The following is a 23,612-nucleotide window of genomic DNA, read 5'->3' as shown; positions in this document are numbered from 1 at the left end:
CACTTAACTGCTCACACAAATGCACAACCTTATGTGGCTCCTTTATTGGTATTTATAGTCAGAGTGAAAGCCATTGCTGCCCCATACAAGCTCACAAGAGGGCACAAAGAACACACTAGTGCACACACGCAAACACACACACACACAAGTTGTACAATCAGTTGCAGATTCTCTGAGACATTCCCCGAGCAGCTCTTTCAGCAGAGTGGAAGCCCATTAGTGAGCCATTCTGAAGGTGTGAGTGGGAGTCAAGATTTTCTCTGCTTCTTCTCCAAAATCAATGGCAGACTCTGAGCCTCCTGCAGTACATCAAGTGTCTCACTGGCTGGCATCTCCGCCCTAGTTTTAACCACTGCCACAAGTAGTCTATGCTTTCTGCCTTCTGACTGTCAAAGACCCTTTCGCCATTTTTCTTTGTTATGTGGCTCTCTGGTCCCTCGCTCCATTGGGGGATGGAGAGAGGTGAAAGGCTCTCAAAAGAGGTCAGAGAGGGGGGAGGAAAGAGACGGAGGAAAACTGTTAGAGAGGAGCAAAAGGGCTTTATAGCAAATCAATAATGCTCTTTCACTTTTCAGACATCTGGCTGGGGAGGGACAAAGCTAGAGCCCCTTTTCCCAGGGAACAATGCATGCTTTTCTTCACATTACAGATAAAATCAATTTTATCTAGTTCCTATTTAAAAAATCCAATAAATGCTGAAAGCATTTGCTTTAGACCTCTGTTTCTTTTTATGAATAACTGCTCCTGTGCTAGAAGATAAGGATCTTCTGGGTCTGAGTCCGTCAAAGTGAGAGCTGATATATATATATATATATTTTTGTGTTTTCATTCATCTTGGTGGGTACCTGTCCTACCTTTTGGGAATAAAAGTAGGTGCTGTAAAGAGAAAAACTTGTGGAGGACATAATAACTTGCATACAGTAAAGTGTGCCATATAAATGGATAGACTTTTAAAATTATCAGATGGCTAAAAGAACAAAGGTAATGTTAGATATAAGTTAAGTCAGACAAAGACACTGCTATAAAACACCAAAAACAGAAAATTCATTTGGGATTTGTCCAAAATATAACAGATATGGAGCCAATGAAAATCCTTTTATTTAACCAGGTGAGGTCTTTGAGCCCTCAAACAGAAACAATGCTTCAGTTTTCTTTAGTTGATTTGGAACATTTCATCAGGTTAAAGTAATGAATTATCAAGCGGATAAAACCATCACACGTATTTATTTTGAGCTGTTAAAGAGAACCCAGAGTCTACAGGACCTCAAACAGAATATAAAGTTTTAAAAAAAAACTACATTGATTTTGCATCATTTTTTTTTTTACATCGAGCCGCCCACTCTGAAAAAGTAAATATGTAAGTAATAATATCATGAATCACTTTTTAAGTTAAAAATATTGCTATATTTTCAACAAATATCCAGTTGTTGCAGTCTTAGTTTTGACCAGGGAGAAATAAAGGACTTATTGAGATTCTGTATAAACTCTGCTGGGCAGCAGTGTGTATTTTTCATGGAATTTAAATATGTTTTTAAATATTCATCTATTCATTTTATTTAATTGCAGAATTGTTGCTACTAGCAGCAATTTTAAAATGAAGTAGATTGACAGCCACAACTGAGTCGCTACACGTGTTGTGTTTGCATGTGTGTGTTATCAAAAAATAAAAACCAACATCATCATCATTATCATACGCCGGCATCTCGTCCCTCTCTTCTTTCCCATCTGCGATTAATAGAATGACCTAGTTTTGCCCCCCCTCTCTGCTCTTCCTTCTCTTCATCTGTTTATGGGCAATAATTAGCTGCCTTGCAGTGTCTTTCTCATTCTCCATCTTCGGTGCAGGAACACGCACAAAGTAAAATATGGAGCGATAACGAGTGCTCCACTTTCTTCACTGAAACAAAAGGAAGGTTGTGGAGACGTGAGACACAGATGCTTTGATTTACGTGCACTGACTGTCTGGGCATATTCTTATTAAGCAATTTATTTATTAATTGAATTCAGCCCCCCTTCCATCCATCCACCCATCCATCCATAGTTTGATCCAGAGTTTTTCTTACTTTGATGAGTATCTTCCCCTGCAGGCTGTGAGGACTGGGCAGTGTTTTTGAGTCTCTGCTCAGTACATCTCCCACATCCAGTTTGTCTCCAAAGATTTCTCGCAGGTACTGAGCAATCTTCTTCTGCTGCTGGATGCTACAGTGGTTCTCTATGGACAGAATTACTGGGTACCTGAAAGACAACAAAATCAACATGCATACTTTCAGAAATTACATCAAACCAGCCAATGACCTGAAGTGAGACTGATCTGCTGACACGATCCATTTCTCATCTCCAACCAACAGAGGAGTGAGGAGGTAAATGATAAAAACACAGCTGCATAAACATCTCTTCACCTCTGTGGCACAGTGTGCAACTAGGAGCGGGGTCTGTGTGTGTGTGTGTGTGTGTGTGCGTGTGTGTGTGTGCGTTTGTGCGTGTGTGGTTGTGTTTTCGTTTAGAAAAGGTGAAATGACTTGTGGCCACACGGCAGCACAGCTCAAATGTCAGGTTTGTCAGACTGACAGCTCTCCCTCGGGGGACGGAGCCCTGCTCTCGACTCTGCTGATCCCAAAAACACACACTCACATGCGCATACACACTTATATATACACACACGCGCACCTAAACTCACAAACGGGTCCTCTGCAAAAGACAAAAAGAGACAACAGAGAGAATAACATCCAGAGTAATTTCATTTTGAAACACAGACATCCAGGAGCTCCTCTCAGGTGAAACAGTGAGGCGGTTCAATGAGCTGTGTAATGTGTGTGTGTGTGTGTGTGTGTGTGTGTGTACGTGTGTGTGATGTGGGAGAGAGCAGAGCCTCGCCTCATATCAATACAGCCAAGGGGCCATTAATCATATTAACAGGTGGCACTGATGATAAAATATAAAATATCCACTGAATGTGAAAGGTGAGAACAGCAGAGAGAGAGAGAGAGGGGAAGGAGGGGGAGATAAAACAGAGGACGTTCAATGTATTCATCTATTTTTGCTGACAGCTTTATTTCAGATTACTAATTGGCATGGTATGAGATGAGGAGAATATAAAAGGTATTTTCTAATCAGTATGAATGTTTTCTTTTAGGAGGCTACATCGAACATATGGTCTTATATCTATATCTATATATGGTCTAATTCACAGAGGAATACTAAGATCTTAAAGGTGCAGTGTGTAAGATATAGGACGATCTATTGGCAGAAATTGAAATAGTGTTTTTCTTAGGTTAGAAGGAGTCCTATATATCTACATAGGGAAATAGGGCCCTTCATGTTTTCACATTAAAGTGGCACCTTGAATGTGGTGGCGTAAATGCACGGATTGGAAAGCAAAGAAGAAAGAAGAGGAATGCCATTTTGTCTTGTGAAAAGTTTGAACGAATCATACTTATTATTTAGCACAAGAAAAAGCAGGATAGCATGAATCCACCTCAGCTTCTACTTCAGCTCGCAAAGGGAGTGGTGAGCCGAGGGGAGCGTTCTGCAATCTCTAAATCTTATACACTACGCCTCAGGAGGAAAATTCTTTGTCGACCAAAACCAAAAATAGTGCAGTGCAGTAGTAGCCCAGTCTGCTTATTTGTTCATTTGTTTCTATTTATTAGCTGATTGCTATACCAGTACCAAATAATCATGTTCCATGTTATTTTCTATCTCTAGAAAATATTATTCCTTCACTTTTCTGTGTATTTATTTAAGAATCTTTTTTTAGGTCTCAAGATGATACACATGCCTACGAAATTTGGTACATGTAGGTCAAACGTAATGTAAGGGCTTCAATTTGGGGGACGCTATCAAGCCATTTTGCCACGCACATGCTTAAGACCCATAAAATATATAATTTGTTACCACTTCTGATCCTTTGGCCCTTTGAAAAGAACATCTGAATGTTAAAAACTGGAAAAAGAATAATAATAACCCATGCATTATCATAGGTCCTCACACTGCTCGGTACTCAGGCCCTAATAACAACTGCAATAACAATAATAGTAAAAATAATGAATATCATCATCAGTTAACTATTGGCAAGAAAGCCTATATGCATATTTCTCAAAAAGTGCATCTATTCCTTTAAGACCAATATCAGTTATAGATTACCCGCTCATAACGGAAAGAACTGATAATTTGAAGTTGACAACCAGAGAATAAGTGAAGTAATAAACACACAAACTTAATAATTTTAGTGAAAGTTCCAGGCTCTCGCCAAATGTACTTGTGCTTCTAGTTTAATTATTGTACATGAACTGAATCTACTCCAATGGTGCCTTTGAATAAAATAAATTGTTTTATAGTACAGACGCAGTAAGTAGCTGCAATAGATGTCAAAGCGAGCCAATGCAGCAGCAGGAAACTGCATCATTCAGCACTTTGTTTGGGTATTGTTGGACCCAGCAGAGACAAACAGTGGCTCCTCGGGGAGCCTGAGGAAACGCTGCTAAGCAGATGGCTCAGTAATGGGTGCTAATTACTGCCAGGAATCACAGTGTTCTCTTACGAACGCAAACCTGCCCGTCTAAATGTTGCAACTTTTTTTGTTAAACCTTGTGGGGAAACCTTCCATCAGATGCATAGACATCATTAAAAGCAGTGTGAGAAATGCTAGTTTGACACTAGTTTTATGAGTCGTTCTGCTGTAGGCATATTTTAGATTAGGGTGGAACACCCTTTTATGAGTGGGCAGATCCTATTATATCTCACCCCATGGTGGACAATAATGCAACACAATTAAACAGATGAGGACACAATGTAATCAAGAATACAATCTGTGTGTGTGTGTGCATACAGAGGAATGGTTTGCTGTTAGTCCTGACGCACAGAATATTATTTGCTCTACTGAATGTCAACCAGAAATTATGTTTCACTGAGATTTCTATGTGTGAGTAAACTGAAAGAGAAATAAGTAAAACGGCATTTCCATTTGGCATTCTGGGCCATTTCCTCTCAGAACAATACCTATGGGATGATGAATGTGTGTCACGTGCAAGTGAGTGTTTGTGACATTTTATGGCAGCCACACATTCATCTACGATAGGGATCTTTGACTCACTGGTTATTTATGAAGGCATATTTATTGATGGTCTCAATGACAAACTTGAAAGGTATCTTGGAGGTCAGAGTGTAGCCGTGTTGGACCATCGGTTCTCCATCTGGACCGTCCCAACAGTCCACTGCAGGAAAAAAAAATCAGAAGAAATGAAGCATGAATAAAACACAGCATCAAGTTACTCGGTTTTCTTCCTAGGACTTGATGTGGCAGCTCCTTTGCTCAGCTATTTTGTACTCTCCTAATGAACACTGGTGTTGAATTAGTGTGAATAAATGTGACAAGCAATTGCAAAATGGTGCTATTGTGAGGAGTTTCAATGTTGCTTCGCCTGTGGGCCTGTTTCAAATTGTATTAACAAAAGTAAACATGGCAGAATTGGTGTCGGCTTTTAATTTAAAAATGTTGTAAATTGCTAAGCAGTAAACAACCTTAACAACCACAATCGTCCCTAACAGTGATTGTTTTATTCCAAACAGAGTGATAACTTTTGGTATAGGGTGAGAGAGAATTTATTGCATTCATGAACCAGTTCGTCCAACCGAAACTGGCTTTTAAAATTAGAATATTGAGGCTAATCTGACAGTGTGTGGGACCTCTTTCACAGCAGACATTTTCATATGTCACAGTAGGAGAAGCATGGGTGTTACCAATAGCATTAATAATGGATCACTTCTATCAAAGCGAGCCAGAATCCACAATACCAGGACCGTGACACTGAGGCAGCTAAATGGAATTCAGCCATGATTAATCTTATTATTTACATATGGGCTTTTCCTACTGTGACACGTCAAAATATCTTCTGTCAGATTAGCTCTGCATGGCTTCCATACTTTAATGCAGATGCATGCTTACCTTCCACACAGCGGCAGCCGGACTGCAGCACCCAGGCATACATGTCGGTCTTAGACTGAGACAGTAGCTGGTCTCCAGTCAGGTACGTGTTATGAGAGGAGGCGATGAAGTAGTTACTCAGAGGCTGCTCCATGTCTTGATTCACCGTGTGGTGCAACGGGTTGAAGATGTCACACGTTGGACTGCGCATGAAACTTGTAAAACCTAAAATAAAATACAGTTGGGAAAAATTATTTAGAATCAAAAACAGACATTGTTGAAGAATTTTGCTCAGTTTCAATCAAAATGAAATTAAAACTTTTAAAACATTTAAAATGTAATCCAAATTATCACTTTGGATATTGAAGAAAAAATGAATGGTACTCGGAGGATGAATCCCGCTGGCCTTGTCTTCTAGCTTAACCATGAGGTTGACATTTTCTTGGTGGAAAAGCTCAACAAGACATTTTGATAATGAAATTTGAATATTTCGTTGAATCAGATATCCATGGTGTCCAGAGGATGAATTCTAACGCCTGAGTCTTTCTATAACACCATCGGCAGCTCAAAGGTTTCAATTATCCATTGAAATATTTCAAGATCTACTTTTTGATTGGCACTAAATTTGGTGCTGACATTCATGGTTCCCAGATGATGGCTCCAGCTGGGTTTGGTGATCCCCTGACTTTTCCTTGATTTCAAATATTGCTATTGCTCATGCAACACTTCTGTATCACATTTACAGCAACCACCGCTGCCTCTTTTTTGAATATCATGAAATAACTTTTATATTTCAAGCTACCAACCACCAGATCATATCATGCACCTTTTAACAGCTTCCAACAGTGACATCTTCATCTTCCTTTATTAGCAGGTTTATCTCCAGGAATAAACCACAAGGATGACAGACAGCCACATTCAAACAAGAGCGCTGTGGTTTGAAACCATGCTCCTGGTGAATATACTTCACACAGCCAACTTTTTTTTTAGGTGGTACAGCATGAAGATGAATGAGAGGGAAGAAAGCATCCTTTCATCCAGAGAGGAAGGATAAAAATGAGACAGGAATACCAAGAGCAGGAGATAACCCAGACAGCAGACAAGGGAAAAGAAGTAGACTGTTAATGTGGAAAAGGAGGCTGAGGAGCAGAAACGGAAAAATGTGATGCAAATATTGGAAGAATTTTTTGCTATGGGAATTCAGTAATCAGACTGGACACGTAATCTCATGATGGTCCATCATGGTCAAATCTAGATTGTAACAGTACGCTGCATGACATGAATCCTTACACAAACTATACTGGATACTATATACAATCGCACAGATATAAGAAGACCAAATGCTGTAGGTAACAGCTCATCATATTGTAAAAAGATGTTAATGTGAATCTGTTTGTACATTGCTGTCACATCTGTGCACAATGCATGTTAAACACACACACAGTTCTGGCCTGCAGGGGAGACATCAGGCATACTGGTCTGATCAGTCAGACACACACAGTGCTAGCCTTCATGCCTTCGACAACAAGATTAGTCTCACCCATCTTCCTCCCCCTCTCATCTCCTCTCCCCATTCTCTCTCCTCTTATTTCTGTCAGACTCTCCTTTTCTCTTTCCCTCCGTCTTCATTCTGACTCCCCAATTTTCTCCCCTGGGCTATCATCCTCAAACCTCACTCCCTCCTCTCCCTCAAGCTCACCCTTCAGTTACATGTGGCGTTACTTAAAATGATGCTCATAGATGAACTCTTGCCAAAGACAAAGGGTTTTTACAATGAGGGGTGGAAACAGGGTTGACATAAATGTCAATCGAGTTGGTAAATTTACTATTAAATATCAAAATATTATTTAGCTATATTTTTTAATTTCCCTTAAATTTTAATTTAAAAGAATATGCGATTTTAATTGTAAAAACCTCAAGTGCAGATGTGTATGCATATTACAAATTTAAAAAAATCCTGCCTCATGTTACATCTCACTTAACTAGAAGATAAAGGTCTTTGAGGTTGGCAGATTCATAAATATTCAGAAGTGGTTTGATTTGGAAAAAGCAGAACGTGAGTCCCATTTTCTTTTGTACTTTGTACAGATTATGTCATTTTTCCATGAAATGGCTTGAAAATACCCAGAAATTGTCATGGGGTTAGTGGCCAGGAACAGGGGAAAAGGAACCAAATGAAGATGCAGCCAGATCTTTGAAAATTTTAATAAGAAAACACTCAACCAGGCAGGTGCAAGTGAAAATCCAGAAACAACTCCAAAAAACACAAGAGCAAAACAAAAGATGAAGTGAAGATGAATTTGACCAGGTATAATCAAAGGTTGAATGATGAGGAGAGTGAAGTCAGGAGAGGTGAACCAGGAGCAGGAGCAGACAATCACAGGGGTGGGAAAACACACAAGGGCAGGAAGTAACGAACTAAGAGGAAGCAATGAAACAATGAAAGGACAACCAGACTACGAAACACAAACACAACAGGGAAGTGAGAACCCAACTGACAAAAGTCAATAGAAGAGTCTTCAAGTGTCTTTAACTAAACATGAAGACAAAGAAGAAGAAGAAGAAGAAGAAGAGCAGATTACAGCTCCTTGTAGACTAATTTGAGATGGAATAGTTGAATACATCACTTTTTTTTTTTTAAACTTTATTCGTTCAAAATGAGCTTGTTTTGATTAATATCTTCATCATTAACCACATTCAGCATTTATCATTTAGTGTTTCAGTGTTTCAGTGTTTGCTATGATGTGAACATGTATTTTGTGCACTGGCCAATATCTCATGATTATAAACCAACCAGTTTATTTGATTGACGTCACCTGAGCAAACTTTTACTGGCATAAATCGTAGTACTATCTGATTTTGAGATCAGTTTTGAGAGGACGAAAAAAAATCTAACGAAATAACAGATTCACTGATAATGATGTTGCAAACTGACGGGTGCCATGACAGACACAGAGAGGAGAAAAGAGAAGGAATTGAAAGTAAAGATGTGAAAGAAGCCAGTGAAATGGGAGAAAGTTACCTTCAATCCCCATGACGCCTCTTTGTTTATTCTCGTCAGACGCCTCAAACTTGTCAATAATTTCTGCAACATACTCTGGAGTCACATTGGTCATCTATAGAGAAAAAAGATTAACAATGAAGACTCTTCAGATATATCAAATAAAATGGATGAATCCTAGAGTAAATGCTAAACAAATTGAGGGTGATTTTTCAACACATGTGTTACTATTAAATAAGTTGTCAGCCATGTCAAACAAGCAGAGTCCAGTATTAACATTAAGCATCACAGAGCGGAGACGGCAAATACAGCATGATGAAAAATGACACCGCTGCAGTGTCAGAGCGACAGGAGTGTGTCGGAAAGACAAAACGCACTGAAAGATAAAAAGAGCAAAGAAAAAGGCCCCCATGAGACAAACCAATTTTAGGTGTGATAGATTGGTTTAGTGGAGCAGATTCCTCTGGGCAGACAGCTGAGACAGAGGGAGTAACATGTTAGACTAAGGACAGGAACATTATCAGTCTCTTTTCTGTGGCTGGATCTCTGAAGACAAAGTGGTTTGGACACCTCATCATCGGGTTTCACGTCACCGGCCGAGCGTTTTATTGGCTCTAACTCAAGAACAGGGTAACCTCTCACCTTCTGCTCATTGCGCAGGAAGTTGGCCAACTCATCTGCTGTCAGGTGGTCCTTCCTGTCACTGTACGCCATCATCAGCAGGAACAGGTCCCGTCTCATAGACATCATCTTGTAGAAGACGGAGAACTCCTCGTATGTCAGCGTGCCCTGCTGATCGTCTGTGTCTGCTTCCTGTGAGGGTGAGGAAGTGATTTGTAATTGGTGACACATCTCAAGCTGCTGTACAAAATATGTTATGTGTTTTCCTTTACACTTTACTCATTGTTACAAGAACAAGTGTATCATGTTGTGAGTGATGTTGTATGTTCATTTGTTTCTCAAATGTAAGGATGGTTTTATTGTAGCGCTAATGTTGTGTCTGTTGCTGCCAGTGTCAGTTTAAGGAGACATTTTTAGCTTTGCTGTGTTATTCCACCTATAATCCTATCTTCCTATTTTCTCAACAGGTTATATAATAAAAAATACGACTTATGAGACGTTTCAAATTCACAATACTGCATATTTCTCTATGCATATTCAAAATATATGCAATGGCTGGTATCGTTGACAGCTTCCTCCCCTGGTTGTAGAAGCAGTCAGAGCTCAGTAGGTGAGAATTAATGTAAGGATGTCATTTTCTTACACTACCTTGCTATATTCATGGTAAATAATGACAGAAAACGGCGACAAATGGTTGTAAATCCACTTACATATTACATTAGATATTCTTTTCTCTCTTGATCTCTTGTTTTATCGATAAATGTGAAAAATGAGCTGCAAATTAAGGCAGGGTGGACATGTCACTCGCCAATATCAGCCCTGCTAGTATATTGATCAATTCACACAGTCCAAAATTACAAGGTGTGTAGACTTGTCAGCTGTGAACGTGTGCAAGAAGGAACAGCCCTCTCGTCTTTTTTTTTTTCTCTTTCATCTCTTGCCATGTTTCTCTATTTTTCACACTGTACAAACGCAAACTCACACCAGCAAGCACACACGCTGTGCCCGTCTTTAGGACACAAACACATTACCTCTCCATCCCTAACCTCATATCTCACTACATGTTGCCCGAGGACACACACAGCATGGCTCACTGCTCTCTCTCTCCTGCCACCTCGCTCTGTCTGCTCAGTGGGATCCGCCGTTTCATATTACCTGGATCTCACGAGGGCCCCATTCGACTCCACACCAAATCTAATAATACCAACTAATGCCTCTATCACACTCCCATAATGAGCTCGCTGTAGACATTGGGGACTCGATCACAGATAGAATCTACACACAACCAGCAGGATAAATCACTGTGATGGACTTTATCAGAAATGCATGGACAGAAAAGAAAACAGATTCACAGTATTTTAAGCAACTGCGCAAGCTGTTCATGTGGCAATGCTGTTATCTGCCAAAGCTTACTTGGAAAGAGATAAAATAATGAAATTTCCTATCTCATCTAAACCCAAAGAGTGAATTATTTTATGGCACGAAATTATAGTTTAGCCCATTATGACGAGAGGAAACCATTTAAAAATCTGCTGTAAACTACTGTGGGTGGAGAGGAGGAGGCTTTCAGGGGAAGCTTTCATCAACTGCAATGAAAATATACACTGCAAGGCAGTTTAAATTTTAAGTTTTAAGATCACTCAGAGCTGAAATATAGATTCCCTGTGGTCAGTAGGTGGTCACAAGTTGACCCATATTGTGTTTGTGGACAACAGATAAAAGAGGAAAGTGAAAAGGTGTCATTAAACAGTGCACTGTGTCACTGCACGCTGTAACTCATATTGGATAAGCCAGCAGACACTTCACGTGGACATCTGACATTAGTCAATGTGACTCTTTTAAAAATTGAAGCGAGCCTCTCCTTACACAACTTCATCCTTTTCCTCTAAGAGTGTCTCTTTCTCTCTTGTACGAACATATGAAATATTTCTCAGACATTAATTTGAATTATACAAATGCACATAAAAATAAAAAATGCAACAGCAATGTGATGTCCATGATCTTAAATATTTATACGTAAGGAATTGAATGTGTTCAAATGAAAGAAAACCTCTTTGTTATTTAATAAGAGGGCTAGATAGATGTTTTGGTAATGAATTTTCGTTCACTGATAAGGTGATGCCTTAAATTGAATGTAAGAACAATTTATTGTATATGTGAGATGTAAAATCATAAAAGTCTTTGTGAGTTTGTGTGGTTTTTGTTCTGCTCAGATGTATCCCACACTTTTATCTCATCTTATCTTGGGATTGTAGGGTCTTTTATTTATAAAGCACTGGCCAGGATTTAACAGTGAATGAACTGATGTGGCCTCATTTTCTCACCTGGAACATTTGTTTGACCTTCCTGCGCGGCAGATTGACATTCAGCTTGTGGAGAAGTTGGTAGATCTCTTCGATGTTCAAGAGACCGTCTCCGTTCTTATCAGCCTCCTCAAACGTCTGCTTCAGCCACGTCTCACACAAACGCACATTAAGGAAGATAAAGTGTGTATCGTGTGTACGTAGAATGCGTATGTCTGAAGAAGTATTTAAACGCATTATAATATTATTTTTAGGTGCTCTAATTCACACAAACACGCCAGACTCCAAAATGTGTCTGACCAAGAACGCTGGGTTACAGGTGGATCAAAACAAATATAGAAATATGTCCCTTGCCATCTATTAGTACTGCATATTTGTCTTGAGAGTGTTTGAGTAGCTGTTCTCTATATTTATAGAGAAAAACCTTGCAACTCATATTTTGATGGCCTTTCTTTTCAAAGATGTAGAGCTTCCTTCTAAGGTGATAAAAATCTCTCAAACAAAATGACAAATACAAAATTGTTTTCCTTTCTATAAAACCTGTGCGCACATGCCAAGGTGCAGTGCTTCACCTGACAGCAGTCATTTGTTTAAAGGATATTGGTCGTGTGTACGCTGCCGTTTGGCCAGCGAGTCCTCATCACTGATCCCGGCCATCAGGTAGCGGAGGCCAGTTATCCAGGTTCTGGCCTCTTCTGCATTCGATGTCACCAGGTCGAGGGACTCCATATGGTTTCCATGGTACACTGTGAAACAGCAGGCCGGGTCGAAGCTGCCATCTGCATGTCGATGGAAGATGTCCGACTGACCACCCTCTGTCACTTTGTACAGGGAATCAATGGTGACTGATGGAGAGGGGAAGTGGGATGGAAAAGAAAAGACCAGTTTGATTATTAGTGGAAAGACTGTAGACTGACACTGTAGTTTAGTTTGATTCAATCTCGCATTCACATTGCTGCAAATACTCACTAGAACACCAAATGTGTATTAATCCATGGCTGAAAATAGACACTAAAAAATGCTCTATGTACTCTTGTTTGCATTAAAACTTTAGTGTCCAGCTGCGTTCTAGAGATTTACTCTTCAGAATGAGCTTGGGGCTGAGTGGGAAAGAAAGTGTACAGAATATATTGAGAGATGGAGAACAACATTGTTGGCTTTGGTCTTTTCCTATGATTTGCAACAATAGTGAAAATACAGTCTAACGCTTGCCATCGCAATATAATGACTAATGGAATAAAGCAGAATAATCAGTTAAGTGTGAAATAAAAAAACTGGGAAAACAGCAAAAACTTGCAAAGCTTTTTGAAAAATAACCCCTATGACCAAAATTATGTGAGTTGCTCCTTTTCTCTGCTTTCTTCTATCATGTGTAAAAACAGACAATAAACAAACTGAGCATACAGTTTCTGTAAGCTATCACTGTCTAATTAGATCGGAGTCCAAAGAATCTTTGATTGGCTTTGCTGGGGAAGATAAACGGCCCTATGTAAATGTCGTGTTCTACATATTTACACATAAACTCTGGCTACCTCTTCACCACACCTAATTTCCCTGAAGTATGATCCATTAACTCTTGTCTCATTCACTTAAAACAATTAATTCATGATCCTGATCAATGCACTAATGTGTTTCCCCCAAACAACAAACCTTTATGCTTTGGAAAACACCATTATGTTTAAGTAATTGATTAAAGAATTCATGATATGGGGATTTAATTAAATTAATTGCCTTCTTACTCACCTCAGAATACTTTGTCATAATCCATCCCAACATTATCTACGTCCGTTTCTCCATTACACTCACTTCTCTCATCCCTTTACATAATCTCATCTCTGAAATTCTGCTATGACTAAAAGTAACAATATGGCAGCCTTGTTTTAATCCTTCTCAGGCTGATAGCATACACACACACACACACACACATACGCGCGCGCATACACACACACATTCAAAGAAAGAATTCAGCAGCTGTTGTGTGTTTCTCTTATTAATGTCAATGGATATTTAGAGGTTTATCTAATACATCTGCACACAAACACACACACTGTCATTTATACACATGTAAGGGCAGGTCCATAGAGAGATGTATGCTTCAGCAGGTCTTTTTATAAAACCAGTGAAGTAAAATGTGACAATGATGCTTTGAGGGGTCCATGAAATATATAATAATAATCCCCTCAGAGCCGGAGCAGCGAGCCTGACACAGATTTTAGAAATTCAACAGACGTTCTGGGAAAATAGGAGGGTAGAGGCAGAGACAATCTGCAATCTACAAAGCGCTTTCTAACGTTGTACATGCTACAAAAATAAAAGTATTAGTATTATTATGTAAGTTTAAAGAATATTTCCAGTTTATCCTTAATCAACTTGGGTCTTTTGCAGGAATAAGTACAAGTTATTGTTAGGTTCTGGAAACACAAAGTGAAACAGGAAAGCAAAAGGGGCGTTCAGAATATCAACTGTACAAAGTGCAGGACTATAATCCCAGTGACCGTGGTTTGCACTATAATTAAATTTAGGAAAAGATCGATAAATGTTGATAATACCATTTTGTGTCTTGTACTTCAAGTCACTGCAGACTTTTTCTGTATTGAACCAAGACTGTGATCTTTCCTCAACCCTGATAAAGTGCTGTCAGTGCCAAAACATAACCTTAAAAACCTTTAACAAGCATTTAACTTTTCCAAACTAGTTATAAAATACATTTTAAGGGGACATGGTTGTCATTGCACTGGTGTGAGCAACACCAGCAAGTACAGTTGTCAACGTTGGATGAGGCAATCAGCCTGTAAAGTTTAATAGATAAATGAATTAACAATTTTGTTCATAGTTTTATCATTTGCCTCCATTTTCTCTTCAAAATAAGTTTGTCTAACGTGGGTTTTGTTGCTGACCGCCCTTTAGACTCCTTTTTAGCAAAGTAAGCTGACTCATCTCAGCAATTAAAAAGACACTGCTGCAATTTAGAATTGTGCTTCCAGGTTAGGGTATTTTGGAGAGATAATTGAACAAAAAACGCCGAGATATCCTGATTTTTAGTCCCCAACATAGGTCAAGCTCCAAAAAGGCTGGAGCCTCCATTTCCCACCCACGATGCCACTCAATAACATCTTTCAATAGACCCACATTATCACCCCCACTTTGCAACAGTTACAACTTTTGAGTTTTAAGAGCTCTATCCAGAGACATGAAAGATACATCAAACAACTGTTTTCACAGGTTAAGTGTGACCCCCTGTGATGAGTGAACTGACCCTTATGTGTGAAATCAGTGTGGTGGCAACTTGGTCGATCCAATGTAGAACAATTTAATGATGGAAAATAACCAGGACTGAACCACCAACTGTAGCAGCAGCATATGAGACAAAAAGAGAGTGTGTGTGTGTGTGTGTGTGTGTGTGTGTGTGTGTGTGTGTGTTTGCATGTGTGCATGCAGGTAGTTGTGTGTGTGTAAGTGTGTGTGTATCCATGCATACTCACTCTTGGCCTTCTCGCTCTTGCGTGAGGGTTTCCAGCGAATGCAGGAGCGATGATCATCCAGGTAGAAGAGTCTCACCAACCCTTTGGATCCTGCCTTCAGCTTTACCATCTGTGTCCCGGACTGCATCACACTCATGCATCGCTCCACTGCAGAAGAAAACACACAACGGCAAACACTGGGGTCAGTGGAGCACTATATTAAAGCACAAAGGGAACAGGTGTCTGGCCTTGTTTTCTCAGGAAGAAGTGAAACAAAATGTCAAAGTGTCGCACAATTAGGGGAACAGCCAGCAGCTGATGTGGGTCAGAGTCCAAACTGCAACAGAGATGCCACTGTGCAAACGCACAGGGCTGCTTTTATGTTACCAACTGACTTGCTGCAGAAAGCAACGGAGAGAGACAAGAAAGAGAGAGATCTCATAGAGAGCGACTGAGTTCATGTGAGTCTCTCTGTTCTAAGTTTCACAGAGAGCCTGAAGGCTGTTTAAGAAGAAACCTCCACATCATGCTGAGGCAGGTTATATTAAAGGCTCCTCAAAACATAAAACATAAAATTGTTTTAATGATGCAGTGGAGCTTTAAATTACAAAAAAAACAAAAATGAAAAACCTACTCTGTTGATTACCTCTGCAGATTGTTTTATGTCCTTGGGTTTTGAGATATCTGTGTCTGTGATATCAGCCTCTTCCCCAGTACAACAGACATGAACGCACATTAGTTTGCAATGAAAAGTTGCATTTATCAAATTTAAATCTAGATCACCTAAAGTGACGGGGCAACTGATTTGGGAATGAAATGTTGCTGTTGAATTGAAAAAAATATCACAAACCATCTATGTTGTTGTTTTGCAATTTGGGTGAATTCACCCTTTAAAGTGGCTTAATTGAATGCTGATATAGGTTGCTGTTGCATCAGGGCTGTTTCATATACTGTGGTGTTTATAACCATCTCTGCCCCGTCAGCTTCAACGTGTGGACACACCCCCATGCCAAATGCAAACCGGTGCTTAACACTTTCACATTGAGCTTTCGCCTTCTGCTCTTGCAGTGCACTGCTGCGCTACTGTATGCAGTATGTGTGTGTGTATCATATCATAAGAAAACTGGCAGTCATCCACAGCCGAGGGTTCCATAAAAGACACTTGAAATAAACAAGTTGGGGGAGAAGAAAAATAACAGTGGAGCGTTCTGAAGAGGAGAACAGAGGGACTGAAACAATGGTGAGAGGGGACTTTGTGTTTGATTGTCTGGCATTGTCCAGTGTCGAGAGAGGATAAAACACGACTTCAAACTTTTTACTTTTTGCGACAGCTGGTAGCAGGGATAGAGACATGGAGGACAGCAGAGAGACAGCGAGATTTCCATCTTCATTAGTGGAGTGTGTGCGTGTGTGCATGTGTTTGACATTGCATGTGTATGCATGTAGTACGTTTTATGTTTGCATGCATTATGTCCATGTTTACATGCATTGGTACATACACATATAACTTACCAGATGTAGTCTTAACAGAAAAATTAAGCTCTTAAAAACAAAAAACACTATCACATTATTACTGGTCGTGAGATGAAATGTCAGTATTTAATTAAAAGACTTCACGCTTTACAAACCTGACTGTGAAATATTCAGAACACAGGTACAGAACAATTTTTACTGTCTGAGGCTGCATCTTGCAGCTCATTACAGGTACATGCACACATTTAAATTCTTTGCTGTTTAATAATAATCCTCACTAAAAGATGATACCTGCATCCAGTTTGTTAATCCCAGTTTCTCTATCTATCCTATAAAGGCACGAGTGAGATGTGAGATGTTGATCTTAATATGTAAAATAAGTGCAGTGGTCCTTTCAAGCACAACATTAAACATTATGCAAAAAGCACTTCCTGATGTCTTTTCAACATAAATATGTGTCCCCAGTGTGTCTAGAGAGCCTCAAACTTTGAGAAAAGACTACTCTCACTTTTTCTCCAACCCCATCTGTCAGTAAAGGTGTGTGAATACACCCTGATGATATCACAAGGGGACCTGACCTCCTCCAGCCCTTCCCCGCCCACTAAAAACCTCCTGAATCCACCTCGCTGTCCTCCATTGTTTTTTCATGAAACATTAAACCATGTAAACCAGTTCTGAAAGGAAATGCAAATACCAGTATGAACTTCAAACTGAGCAGAGTATGGGATCTTTAAATGCATAGAAACACACATATGACAATTACAATAGATTTAGGATGGGGCACTGATCTGTCGTACCAGGCCACACCACATCTTGTAACTGAGGGAGTTTTTGTTGTCGGCAACTCAATGTGTGCAAACCTAACTGCCAAAAAGAAGGGAGGTGAGCACTACAAGGCTTTACACACCTCTTTGAACTTTAATTCCTAATATGACATTCAAGACGACAGGCTCATATGTATGTACGTATGTATGTATAAGAATATATTTACACTAGATCTCACTACAGATGTTATTTTCCGCTTAAAAACAAAACCATAAAAAGAAGCATGAAAAATCCAGCAGTGGAACTTAATGTCTTAAAATCTTCAGGGTTTAAAACTACAGTACAAAATGTTCTAAAGTTGTAGGACATTGGTAATCCTCCAATACACACACACACACACGCTTGTCCCACAGACACAGACACAGACACGTACATATAAAACATATAAATGCATATTCTGAGAGGACATGGGTAATTATCTTCAAAGACAACCTAAGTCAAAACTCTCATGGATCCAAAACACACATTGAATCATACTTAACAGAGGACACGCTGGGCAGAGTACTTGTTAACAAGCTCTCTGTCCTGAGGAAAGAATTAGCTTTGACACAAATTTGGTTCTTAATATTCAATGAGTTCTTGGAGTTGTAGATGCTCACTTCAGGGACAGTATTATACACAAACACAAGCATAAGCACATGAACTCCAAGCCCTGTGTATTATCTCCCAAGTTACATTTCAAATCATGAGTGCACTAATGGTCACACAATCTGCTGATAATACAATGGAGCATGTGGGAAGAGAAACAAGCAGCCAGTAAACTTGGGTTGTAATTCCTATGGGGTCTTTCCTCTAACAGACTTCACTATTGTTCTACCAAGAGAAGTTTCCACCAGGGCATCCTGAGACAGATCAGCACTCTGCCAAGGTAAACTAATGGTCTGTTTTTGAGTTGAGAAAATACATATAAATTGAGTGCAGTTATCTGCTATTTCTTGCAGTTTCCAGCAAGTCACTGGCAAAAGGAATAGGTCTGTTCTAGAGGGACAGATAGATCTGGTGAGATTAGGTTTTAACCAAGATTAACGGTTCGTAAAGGTCACGTTTTATAGCATATCATGGCTTCTATATATAAGTACACGGGATTACTGATGTGAGTATCTGACTTGACAAATGGTACAGAAAGCCACCGCGGTCAAATATAACAGAGCAGCCGTAACTAAATACAACTCAAGTCTTTGCTGTTTCTCTGAACCATACTTCAGCAACTCTATGTCTTAGTATAACAGTTTAATGGTATAATGTTTTTTTTTGCCACCTCAAGTGAGCTGAATAAAAAATGCAAACACACCACTGACATATTATCACCTTTTAAAGTTGAAATAGTAAACTTGTTGCCTATTTAGTAGGGATGTAACAACATATTCAATGTTGTGATATTGCGGTAAGAAATGTCTCGATGCCTTCGTAGGAATGTGAAATCTACCACGGTATTATGTATTATTATAGAAGTTTGGTTAATGCAGCAGTTGTTGTGTGTCAGTGAGCATAGTTACAGTGAGTTAGTTACAGAGAAAATGGACAACTAGCATCAAAGTGTATGCCAACATGTCTGTGGAAACTTCAAAAATGTAATTTACGATGGTATCAGCTAAATGTGTCAGTGAGACAAGACAAAAAGACAAAAACAGACGGGAAGACGACAGACAGACAGATTCAGACTGTGCCAAATGAATAACTAATGCTATAAAAGTGTTTATCACTGCCAACGTGTGACCGTACTCTGTCATAGAGTAGTTAAGCATATGGTCAAAGTACGGGAGTTCTACAGTGCAGCTTCATTTGTGCATAGCAGTCAGTCCATTGTGCCTGTTCTGTATAAATGAGCACAAACTGCATTTGTGGTCTTTACCGTAGCTCAAAAACTCATTGTGTATTTATTAATTCCATACCCAATATGTTTTCAGTGAACTTTGTAAAGCACTATGAGACACTCTGTTGTGATATTGGGCTATACAAATAAATTGAATTGAAAAAAAATTATGGGCAGTTGTTCTAAGGTAAATCCAAAAGATGTGATGCTTGTGTGTGCTCCTTGCCGTTATGATGCAAGGCAAAGGTAGCCAATTAGCTAAATGTAATCTAAGCTAAACTAAGGTTAGCAAGCTAACGTTACAAAGCGATCAATTGGTGTCTGGTTGCCTTGCAAACAGTAACCTAGTAAGTATCACAGAACCAGTGGGCCAAAGGAAATAAAACATGTACCGGTCAATCACGTTTAAACTTGTGTTTGTTATTTCATTGGCACATGTCCAGGATGCTAACTCACAATTATGGAGTGCAAGCATGTGCATGCAACAGGGTGCTGACTGCACATCACTTAGTGGCCACCAGTGGCATTAATAACAGGGACTTTCTAAAGAAAATTAACTAACATCTGTTCGTAATGTATGAGCAAGTGCTGTATCGTGTCATGAGAACTCTTCAGAGATGCGGAAATTTACTGGGCACGGAGAGGCTGAGGAATTAATCGTAAACAAGGAAATAGGCTGTGTTGCATTATTTATCTCACATGGCCACTTCTGAAATTCACACCTTCATTAACGATGGAAGTCAACGGAGGTTACTGATATCCACAGTCCCTGCTCCAGTGAACAGGCAAGTTCTTCAGGGTCTTCAATCTCACACTGATTCAGGCCACAAAAAACTCAGACTATAGACAAGCTTCCAGCAACACATCTCCACCCCACAAAGCAAAAAGCTAAAAGGAAATAAATAAGTCTGTATTTTCCATCCAGCTCAACAGCCAGCATGAGACAGCTCTCCAGAAATAGAGGACTGACATGTACAGGTTTCATCGTCTTTCAAAACACAGCTTCAGAGTCTAAATACTCACTATCATAGGTTCTACGTCTGTTTTTTATATTTTCTCTCATCATGTATCTATCCCTGTTACTGCTTGACATTTCTGCAGATGCTCTGCAGTTACTTTGCTCTCCATCAGCATGATAAGGACCATGAAGAGTCAAATCTCAAACCTCGTTAGGGTGAAGATTGCGAAGCAGAAGACCAAAGTAGAAAACGTAGTGGGGTTAATATCTGGCTAGGAGAGCAGCGCTGCCTCGTAATCAAAGATGAGGACTAATGCGAGTGGCTCTCAAAAGACCAGTGATGGCTGAATCAAAGGATCAGCACCCTTCACATCTTCACTCCTGTCTCTACTCCCATTTTCCCTAAAACATTAATGCTCAAACCATTAAAATTTACAGTTTAAACTTGTAATTTCGTCATTTATCTTGCTGGACATCTCATGATTTCAATCTCTATCAATTGATTTTCTTCTAACCCCACCTGACATTTATATGCAGGTCATCACCAGGTGCCAATCTTCACTTTTTTTGCTGTCTATTGCTACGGTATCTATGTTTTTTAAGTTCTCTCCTTGCAACCTCATAGAAAAGGATTCAAAAAGACAGTTGAGTATAAAGAATGTTGTTTTCAGCTTAGGAAGAGAATAAAAAACATGTAAAACATCTTTTTTTCCTACTTTTTGACTCCCATTTCTTTTGAGTGAAAAAGCGTCTGTGTGTGTGCATTCACTTGTGTGTGTGTTGGTGTTTCTGTGCGTGCACATGTAAAAACTCATCATCTCTGTCGGCACAGAGCAGAGAGAGCAGATCAAAGCTTTTTCTTGCCACAGAGGCCCAGGCAATTCAAATATATTTTAATGGGGTAGGTGAGACGTCTCTGTGATAACCTGATGAACAAAGCCTGTCCTCACTTAGATCCAGACAATAAAGATCAGGCCGGGACAGCAAGCGGCAGCATCATTCATCGTTTTCAATCTTAACTGTCATTTTTAATCTCAACATGATGTGAGATTCCTTTCAGCCATCCGTGCAGCCTCATCTCTATGATTTTATTACCACTTAGGCCCAATATTGCAATTGTCGCGTGGGTCTGCAGGAAATCCCTGTTAAGATTTGGTCTGAGGTTGATGACTGCAATGGACCACAGAACATAGATTTACCATAATTTATTCCTAACTACATAAATTCATATTCAACAGCATCTGCCTGATCCTTCATGCACTATTCATGTGACATAAGGCAGTACCACCCAAACTATCCAAGCCAGTTCAACTGTTGATGAAACACAGCAAGCACAGCAATCAAACCAAAAGAAAACCGAATGGAAGCGTGGTGTCATCATTTTTCACCTACTGCTCTGTTTCTCCTCCTTGCTCTCATGACCTGAAGGTTTGTTGTGTGTGCTGAGTTTAATCGAGACGTGGTTCAGTTTTGTTTGACTGACTGTCCACAGGACAAAATGAATGACATTTACACATTGTTGTTGCTAAAACGCACAGAAATCGATACACAAGAGAAATCGTCTCTTGCGTGTAATGAGCAGCAGCTCGTTAAGACCAGCTTTCTGCAGGTTCAAAGTTATTGTAGCGCAAAGTGAGCGATTCGATCATCCCAGGGATATTCTGATACATAAACATGTGCTCCTGCTCTTTTCTGGTGCTATAAATAGCACCTGCAAGAAAATGCAAATTCTATATTCAATATGTTTGTCCACACACACATTTAGTCTGTAGCGGGCAATCAAAAATGGAATGCATGGATTCAAAGCAAAGATATGGTAAATGAAAGGTGTAGAATATGTCACTTTAAGTGTTCAGAGGTGGAAAATGCAGTGGAATAATGACTCACTGATAATTGTTAATTTTAATTGGTTTCGTTCAGAGAGGCACACTGAGTTATATTGTCTAAACATACACATGTAGACACATAGACACACACACACTTAACTTACCAAATTGTGTAACCCTGCATTTCTGTGGAACAGCCACGATGCCACCAATATGGTAAACGTTTCGTGCAAGGAGAGTCGCTACAGTTAACACGGCCGATTTTTCAGCAGGACCATACATAAAGGTGGATGGTACTTTATGAGCAGATAATGCAGTGGTACCAAAAAGAGAATAAGAAATTTCTTCCATTTTCTCTGCAGAAAAAAGGGAGCCAGTAGGAGTCCTCCTCAGCTCAGTCCAACCATTCAGCTCCACCTGTAGCTAAAAACTCACACACTCCAAAAAATAAGCAAGCACCCCCAAAACTCCAGCTGCTGGTCCTCCTCTGTACCGTCGTCTGATCTAGTGCTGCACCTTCAACTGACTATCTTCCCTTCTCACACACACACACACACACATTTCCACCTGTCTCCTGGTCATGTGCTCTCCACTCTCACTACCTGCTCTTCCCATCTACCTCTCTCTGACACTGTTGGACAAAATTAAATTGAGCATTTAACTGCTCCGGTATTGTTTTGTAGTTTATAGAGTGATTATGAAGAGCAGGGGAGGAGGGGAGTGCGGCAGATGTGTATCTCTGCATTTCAGCTGGATTTATTAGGGTCAACCAGTGGAATACAGGGATAACAACGATGACATAACATTCATGATAATGCATCAAGTATTACTTGTAAGATCTAATGGGTTGACATGTGGGATGTGTTTGTCTCTCTGTGTGTGTGTGTGTGTGTGTGTGTGTGTGTGTACAGGAAAAGTCACCAGCAGCACATCTGTCCGTCCTGTACTAAATGCTCTTCTGTTTTACACAGGCTTTGATCTCCTGAGGTGAAGCCCTCTTCACCCACACTCCACTGTGTGTACTGACATTTTAATGTACTGGATCAGCCCATCAGGAGCAACACAATACCATAAAAAAAGGAGAATACAATTCAGTTTCATACTATTTGGAGCCTTTCCCAGCATGCATTATAGGTGCGGGACACGGAAACAGTCTGAATCAGTTGTCAGTCGCAGCTAACACAAATAGACAGATATTCACATTCATACCTGTGGGAGAGCTTGTGTATCTAATCCCCCTGATGTGTGACACTGGAAGAAAACACAGAGTAAAGGGATAATGTGCAGACTGCACACAGAAAGGAACGGAGTTAGATACTCAGCCACAATTAAATTCATTGGCTAATCATTTGCTTTACAAAAAAACAGATAAAATACAGTACCTCTGTGGTTAATGTTAGGTTAAATT

At 39.7% G+C, this 23,612-nt stretch overlaps 1 protein-coding gene across 1 annotated transcript in view; it reads right to left on the bottom strand.

Annotated features, from left to right (window-relative positions):
- The window catches only part of plch1 (phospholipase C, eta 1), a 55,523-nt gene that overhangs the window by 16,934 nt on the left and 14,977 nt on the right, over window positions 1-23,612 (bottom strand). The window contains exons 3-10 of the mRNA XM_070829126.1: window positions 15,331-15,477; window positions 12,450-12,693; window positions 11,870-11,999; window positions 9,567-9,737; window positions 8,946-9,039; window positions 5,945-6,148; window positions 5,093-5,213; window positions 2,064-2,235 (exon numbers count right to left, since the gene is read on the bottom strand). Of these exons, the coding sequence (XP_070685227.1) occupies window positions 2,064-2,235; window positions 5,093-5,213; window positions 5,945-6,148; window positions 8,946-9,039; window positions 9,567-9,737; window positions 11,870-11,999; window positions 12,450-12,693; window positions 15,331-15,477 (1,283 nt within the window). The remainder of the gene's footprint in view (window positions 1-2,063; window positions 2,236-5,092; window positions 5,214-5,944; window positions 6,149-8,945; window positions 9,040-9,566; window positions 9,738-11,869; window positions 12,000-12,449; window positions 12,694-15,330; window positions 15,478-23,612) is intronic.

The sequence above is a fragment of the Pempheris klunzingeri genome, chromosome 4 (assembly GCF_042242105.1).
Source record: "Pempheris klunzingeri isolate RE-2024b chromosome 4, fPemKlu1.hap1, whole genome shotgun sequence".
Taxonomy (NCBI): domain Eukaryota; kingdom Metazoa; phylum Chordata; class Actinopteri; order Acropomatiformes; family Pempheridae; genus Pempheris; species Pempheris klunzingeri.
The sequence above is the reverse complement of the archived record's forward strand: the minus strand, read 5'-3'. Positions and strand labels throughout refer to the sequence as shown.